Source organism: Xiphophorus couchianus, chromosome 22 (genome assembly GCF_001444195.1).
Source record: "Xiphophorus couchianus chromosome 22, X_couchianus-1.0, whole genome shotgun sequence".
Classification (NCBI taxonomy): Eukaryota; Metazoa; Chordata; class Actinopteri; order Cyprinodontiformes; family Poeciliidae; genus Xiphophorus; species Xiphophorus couchianus.
Genome location: NC_040249.1, coordinates 13,929,444 through 13,941,302, shown reverse-complemented (window position 1 = coordinate 13,941,302; position 11,859 = coordinate 13,929,444). Strand labels below are relative to the sequence as shown.

Genomic DNA, 11,859 nt, shown 5'->3' with positions numbered 1-11,859 from the left:
ACACTCCTACAGTGATATATGGAACAAAATACCTATTGCTATTTTTATTCCCACTCACACTCACAAAATTTAATTAATATTGGGACATCTTCTTCAAAATATTTCAAACTGTCATGAGTTTGTTACTACAAACAGTCCCAATGCGCATATTCCTCCTTTCCTCTTATGCCTTCTGCACTCTTTGGCGCCGCTGCTTAGCAACAAGCATTCGCGAGCCCCCGCTAGCTTCTCAGCACCAGCGTAGCAAGCTGGACCTTTTAGCTTACCAAAGATAGGAATGTTTTTACACACAGTTAATGCAGTGAGAATTCACTCAGCTTTAGATGCTAAATAATTTTTTTATTCGCCCCTATAACAGGCGAAATATTTTGCTTTGTTTTCTTGTCAGACAGAAATCGTTAACGCCCAGAGGTTTTTCTCCGAAAAGTGGCTAACCTAGGCAAGGTAACCTTAGCACCGTAGTCTGGCGTCTCCACTGGCTGCGAAGAGGAACAGATCGGGGACGTGGATATGTCATTGTGGGTTAGCTGGCCGGTTAGCTGACCTAATGCTGGTGGAGACGTTATAACTGAATCTCACAGGTAGGAAATAACCCACTTATAGTTTCTCGTTTTCCATTCATCCAGACTTGACGCGGCTGCGTCAGTTAGCTTTGAGAAGCAGTTACTCGGTTTTTCTGCACCTCCCTGTAAGCAACAGGTCCTGCCTTGACCAGAAAAGGAGTAAGAAAGAAACAGTAACGAATTACTCAAATTTAAGACGCCCTGAGGTTCAAACACAGCATCTATAGTCATATTTGCAGAAACCTGAGAGAAGGAGTATAGTTTCATATCACTGAATTGGGGGAAAAAAATTTTTACTGCATTGAAGGATTGTCTTTCAGTCGCCTTAAGGCCTGGAAAAGTAACGGTGAATCTGTGAAGATGTCATTCCTCGTTGCAGAGAGGTGTATTGTCTTTCGCATGTATAATTTAAATGAAGTGTCTGCTATTGTTTCTGTGTATATCTTTTATGCTTGAAAAGTAAACCCACTTCGCTGTACACAATGATTAAAAGAAAACGTATACCCTCCCTGCTGGGGCGGCCACTTTCATCTGTTACTCGGTTGAACTTTTAGTATTCTTGCGAGTGAACTCTTTATCAGATATATTGATTGATTCGTTCACATTTTGAGTTCACTTTAGTGTAGATTATGTTTGGAGGGGAAAAACGCACTTCAATACATTCATCCATTGTCTGTGCTTTTATCGATTCCGACTCATCAACTTTGATGACAATATTGACTTGCTGCTATATGCCACCAACTAACTGAGGTCAAGATGAAGACATTATTTACATCTCCTGTCAGTGGTCAAAACGTTATGCCTGACTGCTAAAGGTAGACATTACTTGCCACACAGTTTGTATAAGACATATTTCATAACTTGAAGTTATTAAAGTTTTAAATAATGCTTGTAAGTTAAGCTAATGTCCAAACAACATTACACTAAGATATGAGATTGCAAATATCCGGGTTAGATTGTGAAAATAAAAAAATTACTGACTCCATCAGATTAGCCTGCTTTATTTTTAACTATGTTTTGGCTGCATGTTGTGATGCATCATGCAGCTTAATTATAGCTGATGAATAATCATTTTCCCTACTGAACCAAACTCACTGAGGCTGTTGGACGGCTTCGTCACTCAGCAGGCTGCCAGTGTCCACTGAGAGCAGCTTTGCAACAATATGTTGTTTAGCATTGCACTCTTGTCGCTGCACACATATACGTGGGGGGGACAGTGTTGCCATGTAGAGCCTGCACTTTTTATCACTAATGGAAAAATAAACATGCTGATGGCTGCTTTAGATGAATTCCCTGTAGAATTTACAACATTTATTTTAGTATTTTATATAGGGAATTACAGGTCTGTGGGCTGCACAGTGGCGCAGTTGGTAGCACTGTTGCCTTGCAGCAAGAAGGTCCTGGGTTCGATTCCCGGCCGGGGTCTTTCTGCATGGAGTTTGCATGTTCTCCCTGTGCATGCGTGGGTTCTCTCCGGGTACTCCGGCTTCCTCCCACAGTCCAAAAACATGACTGTCAGGTCAATTGGTTTCTCTAAATTCTCCCTAGGTGTGAGTGTGTGTGTGCATGGTTGTTTGTCCTGTATGTCTCTGTGTTGCCCTGCGACAGACTGGCGACCTGTCCAGGGTGAACCCCGCCTCCCGCCCGGAACGTAGCTGGAGATGGGCACCAGCAACCCTCCCGACCCCATTAGGGACAAGGGTGAACAGAAAATGGATGGATGGATGGAATTACAGGTCTAAGCTGTTTACTGAGTGAGTGATTATGTTGTTGCTGAATTCATCAGATGCAGGTAATGAGAGGCCATGAAAAGCCACTGCTGTTGGCTTTTATAAGTATAGATAAAGTAGTTTTTAAATACTGCTTATATGTTAATGTGTTTTTTATTTATTTCAGAAATCTTAAGATTCTTTATTGTATACTTTATTGTATACTATTTTATATTTACCTATCAAATGTTTTACCTCCTGTTAAAATTCAAATGGAAATAAGATGCAAATAACTTGTGTGCCATTGTCTTTCTCAGCAATAAGATTTAGAAACTTATCAATATTTAAAATTTTGATTAACAAATGATCAGCTTCTTTCTGTAGTGTGGGAATATGAAATTAGTTAGAACAATATATATATTTTTTGTAAATATATTTCTTGATAGCCTAATGTTATCCCTTCCACACAGAGGTCAGGAGTATAAACGTTGACAAAATCTCCAGTTTGGTCAGGGCCACTGTTTTCTGCTCTGTTCCCCCCCCCCCCCCCCCCCCCCCCCCCCCCCAATTATGTCAACATGCCATTTTAGCTACCGATAATTAGAAATCCTTTCCAAGAATTTAGACACTGCAGATTTCTGATTGCCATTAATTTTTTAATAAAATTTTTTATCTTGGATAATATATGGTTTTACCACAAGTACAACTTATTCTCTCAGATATTTGTCTGTAAATATTGTCTTATTCCTTATGCATAGGCTGTACTTGACTGCTCATGTCATGTGTTAAAAGCCTACATTTTCTTCAGCAGGGCTCCATATACTTTGTTATTATCTGTTATAAAACAGATTGTTTTTTCTTTGTTAAAAAAATCATTAACAGACAACTTTATATTTTACACTTCTTTCCAGAAGAGCAGAAAGCAGGATAAAAATAAATGCGTCTTGGTTTTGTAGAAGCTTTAAATTTGAGCTTTTAGTCTGTCATTCTGCTAGCGAGTGTAGTAATAGGCTGACTTTTTCTCATAATCTAACTGGACCATATTTCCTCTCACCTCATGTGTCTTTTTCAAATGTGAATTACAAATTTAAATTCAAACTCGATTGCTGACCATCTACTGGGTTTGTACCAGGATGTAACAATCCAATTACTGAGTAACAATGCATTTACTGGTATGAGGTTCTAGCAGTGTCTCAACATTATGGTGTTTTGGACAAAAAAATAGAAAAATATTTAAGTATAACATTAAAAAAACAACAAGTAATTATACTGCTGCTGAAATATTCAAATTTTGCTCATTATGGTTACTTGGACTGTCATACATCAAGCAAAAATATAGAATAAACATCTGCTAAGTCTTCATTTGATAAGTAAACATATGTAAGGCAGAAAAATATCCTTTTTTTCGACATTTTGCTTTTATGCTGTAAGCATAGTAAGTTGATAACTGTTAATTAGTCAGGCTATCTGCTCTGGTTTGCAGTCAGCGGCTTAAAGAACATGTCACTCATAGTTTGCAAACTGTATTTTACAAACACGGATTTTTTATACCTGCTTGTCCCATTTTCAGCGATCATTGGGTCAGAGGTGGGGTGCATCCTGAATAGGTTGCTGGTCCATCTCAGGCCAAATCAGAGACACATAGGACAAACAACCACATACTCACACATTCTAAGGACAATTTAGAGAGACCAATTAATGGAACAGTTATGTTTTTGGACTGTTGGAAGAAGCCAGAGTATTAACATTAAAAACTAATTGCAGAAAGACCCTACCCCTAAGGCTACCAACAGCACTACCGCAAAATTATTTCCAATGTCCTGTCATAGAACCTGTATGTTCAAAAAAATTGAACTTGTTTTGTTTATTTATTTTTGTTGTTGTTGTTTTTTTACACTTTCAGTTGGTGCATGTTTGCGTCATATCATTGAAACCACTGAGTGCAACTAAGCAAAGCAGCCACCATGTTGGAAGAGGACATGGAGGTGGCCATCAAAGTGGTCGTGGTCGGCAATGGAGCCGTTGGCAAGTCCAGCATGATCCAGCGTTACTGCAAAGGCATTTTCACAAAGGACTACAAAAAGACAATCGGGGTGGACTTTCTAGAAAGACAGATTATGTAAGCATTCTTTGTCCCTGGTGTTCTTCTATGATTTACATTTAAAGTCACACAGTGAGAGTCTGAAATCATTTAATAAATTTCTGTGAATACATATCACTGTGTTGAATTGAAAGTTACATGATGTTCCCTTTTCATTACGTTCCTCTGTAGAGTAAATGGTGAGGAGGTTCGACTAATGCTGTGGGACACCGCTGGGCAGGAAGAGTTTGACGCCATTACCAAGGCTTACTACAGAGGTAAGATCACCCTGCTGTATTACAGTTTTATGCAGAAGTTTTATTACTCCTTGAATATTTTCACAGTTTGATAAAACAACACGAAGTACCACATAACTGTAATGTGGAAAGATTAAGCTTTTCCACAATTTTTGCAAATAAATACCTAACAAATGAGGCATGTATATGTATTAGAAAACTTGACACTTTCAACGGAAGATGCCATAGGCTCAACTATTTGTTTCTGCTGCTGAATCACCTCTGAGATAACAGACTTACCTGTGCAGCGAGGGTTGAGTGCTAGTGTAGCTATTATTAGAATCAGACGGTGAAAAGAGGAGGTGAAAAAGATCAAGGTAGCAACACTCATAGCTAGGCAAAAATGGAGAAGAATCAGAAGTGATCAACGGCAAACACAGGGTCACACTGTATTTAGGTCTGTCCATTTACCTATCAGCTCTGACCAGATTCTATGTCCTTTATCTGCTATTTGTTCATGGTGATGTGCAGTGTTCATTTTCTATCACACACAGCGTTGTCACTTCAAGCAGACCTCCATGTCTTGTTAGGTTTAAAGTTGTCATACTCCTTCCACTTTCACATGATTGAACAGAACTTTGTGACATTCAAATGTTGTTTTTAACCTGACCCCGTCAACAACTTTCTTCCTGCAGCACCTGATGCCTTCATGATGCTGTTTGTTCACTAATGTTCTCTCACAAACCTCTGAGACTTTCATAGGACAGTTGCATTTATAAAGGTTTGAGGTAGACTTTAGTTACTAACCATTACTTCTCAATGGTTCCATCACATTTTATTTCAAGGCGCCTGAATAAATTTGAGTATACATGTGCATTTTTACATTTTGCTCAGTTGTTTTGGTTTTTATGGTTCTGTCACCTCACTTATGGAACCAACATATCTGAACTGCAACTTTAAGCCACATCCTAGATTTTTAAAATAATCAGACATTGGGTGTATATGTTTTAAGGGCGTCAACAACTTAAAAGCCGATTGAGTATGTTGTTGTGTTGCAGGTGCCCATGCCTGTGTGCTAGTCTTCTCTACAACAGACCGCGAGTCGTACCAGGCCATCGACAACTGGAGGGAGAAGGTGGAGGCGGAGGTTGGAAATATTCCCACAGTCCTGGTGCAAAATAAAATCGATCTCCTGGAAGAAACTGTAATAAAAAAGTAAGTCCTCCATTCAGTGGAACTGAATGTGTTTATAGTTGAATGTGTAAGACAAAAGGTAATAAGTAGAAAGTAACTAGAGAGATATCAAGATGTTTTTTTCATTCATTTGCAGTGAAGAGGCGGAAGCTTTGGCTAAAAGACTTAAACTGAGATTTTATCGTGCATCTGTGAAAGAGGATCTGAATGTCAATGAGGGTAGGTAATGACAATGCTCCCTCCTGGTTAGATACAAATGAAGATGCACTATTAATAATATGTACTAAATTAATCCTTTCAGTTTTCAAGTACTTGGCTGAGAAATATCTCCAGAGACTCAAACAGCAAACAGCAGAGGAAACAGAGGTGATCCACTCTACGAGCAATAAAATAGGTACACATCTTTTTTTAAATGCTACATTTTAGTTACGTTTCATTGCTTTGGGTATGTTATTAATAGTTTTTTTTGTTTTTTTTCCAAAGGTGTTTTCAATACCACTAGTAGTAATGTAACCAACCAGAGCTCCAGCAATGGCAGAGAAGTCATCACTTTACGACCCAATAAACAGAGGACCAAGAAGAGTAAGAACCCTTTTGGAGGCTGCAGTCTGTTCTAGAAAACATTTCCAATAATTTAGCTTTTAATTTCAGCGACTTACATTTCTGTTTAAGATGACATCAGTTATTGTTGTATTACCTGTTGGTAAGCCCACAAAGACTGGGAATGTCAATATAACACCCTTTTCAGTTCATCATTGATTTTGCAACTTTTGCGCACCTGTTGCTCCTCCCATTGTGATTGCCTTAAATAATGGCAACAGCTGCAGTTTTCTTTTGTGTCCCTAATAAATTATATATTTGATTGTTAGTGGATTTTTCCCCTCAAAACGTCTTGACGTATAGAAATTTGTCCAGATGTGTAGAAGCAAAAGTTGCACTCGGACTCTGGAAACATTTCTTCCAGAATGTGAATTTCTTTTTACAGCTACTCATTGCGGGGTTTAACATGAATGCTGTGCAATATATTTGCATGTATTGTAAAAGATACACAGATTATTTTGTACCATATTTTTCTAGCAATTAACAGAATATGGTTCAAACTATTACTGTTTATCCCTGACAGATCCAGAGGTAAATTGTATTTTTGTATTAAGCACAACAGTGTTGAGTGATTACTATGTGCCAAATTTGCTCTTAATGAGTCTTTGTTGAAGATCACATTTCAGTGATATGGATGGAACCTCAATTTTTTAGAATATGCTCTTCTGAGTTAACAATTGTGAATCAAGAATTACACAAAATTATTTCTTTAATGTACACTTGTAGTAAATGTAACATTTATTTAGATGATAAATTAATGATGCTCAACTCTTTGAGACCTATGATATAAATTACAATTAGAGACACTACAGTATATTTTCATTGCAGGGATTTACCTTTTACATCTTTTTTTAAATAATTGAATTTATTTAGCTGTAAATACTAAGTATTGGTGACACTAAAGATTCAAGAGGAAATAATTTTAATTCTAACATTACAGATATTCAGGCATAAGCCTACAAGATTAAAAGCCCACTGCTTAGTGACATCTGTGGCAGTAAGTCTATAACAGAATGTAAAACCATGGCTCTCAAAGTGTCACAAGCCGGCCATTAGGGCAGGATATTATGTTCTTGTCTTTGCCTGAAAGTAAAAGAACATGAGGATATTGACCTAAGGCTATGTGTATGCCTTTTTTTGTATCAAGCCTTTCAGTTTGTTTTTTTTCCCTCTTTTGCAAACCTGTTCATCAAGCACAAAAAATTATATGATGATGTGGTATATCTGGTATTATAACCAGGATCTAAGCAAACATTTGCATTCTACATGCAACTACATCTGTACGTCTTATGATAATACCAATGTATGCATGTTTTGTTTTTAGTTTTTACAATAAAATTCTCTCACGTATTTAATCCTCATCTTTATGATGAATTCTGAAAATACAAAAAGGTGCTTAAATGTTTTCCATAGTCACTTCATGGTACTGAAAATGTCCTGAAAGATTCAAGTTTTTTTTTAATTTTCCACATTGGCTCCATTTGAAGTGTACTTTATATATATATATAAAATGCATGCAAGCCTTCTTTCACATTGGTGAATGTTCAACAATGTTTACATTAACAACTAGTAAGCATTTTAATCCCATCTCTTACCACTTGTGTGAAACTGCCTACACAGTAAACCTGTAAAGAAAAATAATACTCTTTAAACTGTTTTTTTAACCACCAATACTCAGGTGGTTGTTGTTGTTGTTGTTTTTCTGTTTGGACATTGTTTACTTTATCAGTAACATCATGACTGAATAATTTTTGTGCACTTTATCATTTGGATGAAATTAAGTCTTAAAACAAAACGTTAATAATTACTATTCATATGTATTGTTACTCAGGTGGAATAATATCTCTGCTTTACTTGTATTCTGCTTTTCTCTCACATCGACCTTTGTAAACCAAATTGACACATTTAAACAAACTGACATGTACCAGTGTGTTGGAGGGTAAGGTATGGCACTCAGACGTGCCACCAGGTGTTATGTTTTTGGAAAGTGTTTGTTGGAAAATTGACAACTAAAAAGTTTTTTATTTTCATTCATGTGTTGGTGGGTTTTTTTCTCTTCTTCTTCACCCCATTCTTTAAAACAGAAGAATATTAATTCAGATTACTATTGTTTTTGTAATGTTTTTATTGGGTTGTTTTCATTAAAAACTGCTTTATGAAAACATCAATTAAAATGCACAGCATATGTGACTTGCTGCCTTCACACAAGGAGGTAGTGCATAGCATATCCATAATCCTTCTCTACCTAAAGCTGAGGTTTAAAAATTAGAGTAAAAGACACTCTATTGAATGATTGTCAACTGGAATAATCCAGTTTTAGAATAATATTTTCATAATTTATCAAGCTTGCTTTTGGCATTTGGATTCTACACATAATTTATCCAATTTTAATGAGCATCTTACTGTGGGAATATAGTTTTCAATTATTCTCACATTGTTGCATGATCAAATATCATTTGGTAAACAACTCCTGACTTGATGAACATGCATACAGTTAGTATAAACAATACTATATAGGTAACTGCATTTCTTCTGTCTTTAGGGTTTGATTCAGTGCCTTGCACATGTATTTATTCCTCCCAAACTCAATATTATATAGTATTCTGTTTCAGAAGAACTAATAACTTTAATGTATTTTAATGAAACCGATCAAAGTGGTGCATAATTGTGAAGTGGAAGCAAATTGATACATGTTTTTTCAAATGTTTTGTTTGAAATAAAAGAATCTTACTATGTGTTAATCTATCACAAGACTCCCAATGAAATACACTGCTGTATGAGGTAATACAGTAACAGGAAGTTCAGGGGTGTGGCTACATTTGCAAGGCAATGAATCACTGTACTTTTCCCACAAAGATTTGCTTTGCTGCAGCATAACTCCTGAAATTAAGTAAACACATAAAGGTTTTCATCAATTTTGTGTGAGGTTAGTGGAATTCAACACGAGTTTTAGATGTTGCTTAGGAGCCTTAGTGACCTCCATTGGCTTTTGTGTCCTCGAGTTTTTGGTGATCCATAATCTTGATGTTCTTCTCAGCGTTTTCAGTGTTCCTCACCAGAGTCTCCAGCCTTGTCTTGATCTTCTTCTGGTCCTCCAGAGCGCAGCTGATCACTATAGCCTGAAACTTCTGGTCAATGGGGACAGGCGGTGCTTCGGTCACGCAGGCCGCGTGCAGAGCCAGCAGCTGCTGCCGAGCACCTTCCATGTCACTCAGTAACTTTTTCACTATTTCATCTATTATAGACGTGGCCTTCTGCAGCGCCTCCTCCTGCTGGAGGTTCCTGATTGTGCCAATAGAGATCTCCACAGACAGGGTTCGGCCCATCAGACGGTTTGCAGTTAAATTCAACTCTTCTCTCTCACCTTGAAAATATAAGGAATCATTAAAAACATCAAGCATTTTAAAACCGCTAAACCAACAGTTAAATATATTTTAAAATTTGACTTTTGTCAAATATTACTTGATACTTGGTCGTAGAGACAACAAAATCTGACATTTTCTCATTTTACAAATGGATAATATGCACAGAATTCAATTGGAGAAAATTGAATCAAGAATATGAAGACATTTGTACCATCCTTCCTCATCTACGCAAGCCATTCATTGCAGTACGTGTCCTGTCATGACTTGGTCACTGGAGTTAAAATTGGATGGCTGAACCCCTCACAAACCAAAGGCGACTTGAACATATCAGAATCTGTCATACTTTGATCAAATGTACTTATATAGTACACTTAAACCAGCTAATGTTAAATTCTTCTGCGTCTTGTGATGAGAGTCTCCACAGTCTGGAGGACGAATCTGAGAGGCACAGAATCCAGGCTAAGTTACAGTGTGAAGTTTCCACTATTATGATTTCGGGAGCCATGTCAACTGCTGTTGGTTCGCTGCGTTTCATCAAGTCCAAAGTCACAAAGACATCTAGGGCAACATTGTGGAGCACTTCCTGCTTCTCTCTGCCGACAAGCTTAACAGACATGCTGATTTCATTTTCCAGCGAGTACCTGCAGAGCCTCCTTGCAAAAAGTGTCAATTCCTGCTTTAATGGCCCTGTTATCATTGTGCTTTATTGGACACCAAATTGGCCTGACCTAAATCCCATAGAGAACTGTCAAGAGGAATAAGAGGAACACCAGCCCTGAAAAATGCTGTTGAGATGAAGGACACTATTGAAGCAAACTGGGCCTTCAGAGGGTCACTTGTCACACCTCATTAATACAGTAAGTCATATAAAATGCACCCTGTTTAAGCACTGAGTGCAGATACTGTGCGGCACATGGACATTTCTATATTCTGAATCTTGACTGTGTGATATTCTATATTTCTGAGGAATAGAGTTTTGCGTTTCATTAAATATAAGCCAGTGAGAACCACGAGTTCGTCTTTCATTCATTGAAATCTCTAAACTACTTGCTGAGATTCTAATTGAGACGCTCTTGTATCTTTAAATGGTGACGAAATTATCTGGATGTAAAACAGTCGAGGCTTAGTGTAAAGTCACTGTGGGTGGAGGACTAGTTGCTTCGTGTTCATCTATAGCTTGCTCATCGTCACGATCACCCGTGCATGAATAACCTCATTGGATCACAATGTTACAGAAAGAACAAAGCAACTGAAAAGCACCAGATTTCAAAGCGCAAGCCCAGTTCCGCTCTCGGATATTTATGTTGTGTGGCATTACTTTTTGCCCTTATGTAAGTTGCAAGAATTAGCAGCCTCACCCGGACAGATGTTTCGCATTTCCTGACTGTTCTGCACGGACTGAATCATTTCCAGGATGCTCTCCCTTTCCTGCTCCATGGCTGATGCGGCGTCGCGTAAAGCCTCCACCCTGATAAAAGGCACAAACAAGCGCATTGGTGCCAATGTCAAGCAAATTAAACCACAACAATTTACAGTGAAAGAGCTCTTCTTGGGTTCCTACTCGACATGGTTCAAACGTTATTCTCTTATATTTGGGATCGTGATTATAAAGTAAAACTGTAACCGTAGAGATTTAGGTGGTCAGACATTACGGTACACAAACGGAACATCGGACCGAGCTGACGTAGCGCACATGGTCTGGCCTGTTTTACTCCACTGTACCTCATTTCCAGCTGATCCAAACTTTCCAGGAGTCGCCCGGAGCGATCTGCCATAGACAGCGTCCTGCTGAATTTGCTGCAGGCAGATTCGTTCATTTTTGCGTGTATTTTTGCCTGTGCCATGATAATATTGATGATGATAATTGTCCGCTGTGCTGTATTAAAATCTTCCGTCCGGGAGCGCTAATGTGATGTGCGTCCAGCACTCGCTGTTCTCCAGCTAATCGTTATTCTTCGGGCTGAAGCGGCGCCTCGGGGGAACATTTCCAAACATGGGCGCAACTTCCTTCACTCGCTTGTCGAAGCTTCCCGAGAAGACCAGAGCTGCGGTTCCTAAATGTGTGGGCCGTGGACCCCCAGAGGGGCCAAGGGAACGGTCACCTGGTCCACA

General features: G+C 38.3%; 2 protein-coding genes across 2 annotated transcripts; one reads left to right on the top strand and one right to left on the bottom strand.

Annotated features, from left to right (window-relative positions):
• The first annotated feature begins 187 nt into the window (after nt 1-187).
• Nucleotides 188-8,412, top strand: rab23 (RAB23, member RAS oncogene family). Its single transcript, XM_028006595.1, has 7 exons — nt 188-581; nt 4,176-4,391; nt 4,545-4,630; nt 5,647-5,803; nt 5,919-6,001; nt 6,084-6,176; nt 6,266-8,412. The coding sequence occupies exons 2-7, from the start codon at nt 4,237-4,239 to the stop codon at nt 6,397-6,399; spliced, it is 708 nt and encodes a 235-aa protein (XP_027862396.1). The 5' UTR covers nt 188-581; nt 4,176-4,236; the 3' UTR covers nt 6,400-8,412.
• Nucleotides 8,413-8,489: 77 nt separating this feature from the next.
• Nucleotides 8,490-11,787, bottom strand: bag2 (BCL2 associated athanogene 2). Its single transcript, XM_028006596.1, has 3 exons — nt 11,470-11,787; nt 11,106-11,215; nt 8,490-9,746 (listed from the first exon to the last, which is right to left on the bottom strand). Exons 1-3 carry the CDS (start codon nt 11,589-11,591, stop codon nt 9,352-9,354), a joined length of 627 nt encoding a protein of 208 aa, XP_027862397.1. The 5' UTR covers nt 11,592-11,787; the 3' UTR covers nt 8,490-9,351.
• Between the last annotated feature and the right edge of the window lie 72 nt (nt 11,788-11,859).

Coding starts and splice junctions, on each gene's coding strand:
- rab23 (XM_028006595.1), top strand. CDS start 4,237: ATGTTGGAAGAGGACATGGAGGTGGCCATCAAAGTGGTCGTGGTCGGC. Junction 4,392..4,544: donor TTTCTAGAAAGACAGATTAT/GTAAGCATTCTT, acceptor GTTCCTCTGTAG/AGTAAATGGTGAGGAGGTTC. Junction 5,804..5,918: donor GAAGAAACTGTAATAAAAAA/GTAAGTCCTCCA, acceptor ATTCATTTGCAG/TGAAGAGGCGGAAGCTTTGG.
- bag2 (XM_028006596.1), bottom strand. CDS start 11,591: ATGGCACAGGCAAAAATACACGCAAAAATGAACGAATCTGCCTGCAGC. Junction 11,216..11,469: donor TTGGATCAGCTGGAAATGAG/GTACAGTGGAGT, acceptor GCCTTTTATCAG/GGTGGAGGCTTTACGCGACG. Junction 9,747..11,105: donor AATGCGAAACATCTGTCCGG/GTGAGGCTGCTA, acceptor TATATTTTCAAG/GTGAGAGAGAAGAGTTGAAT.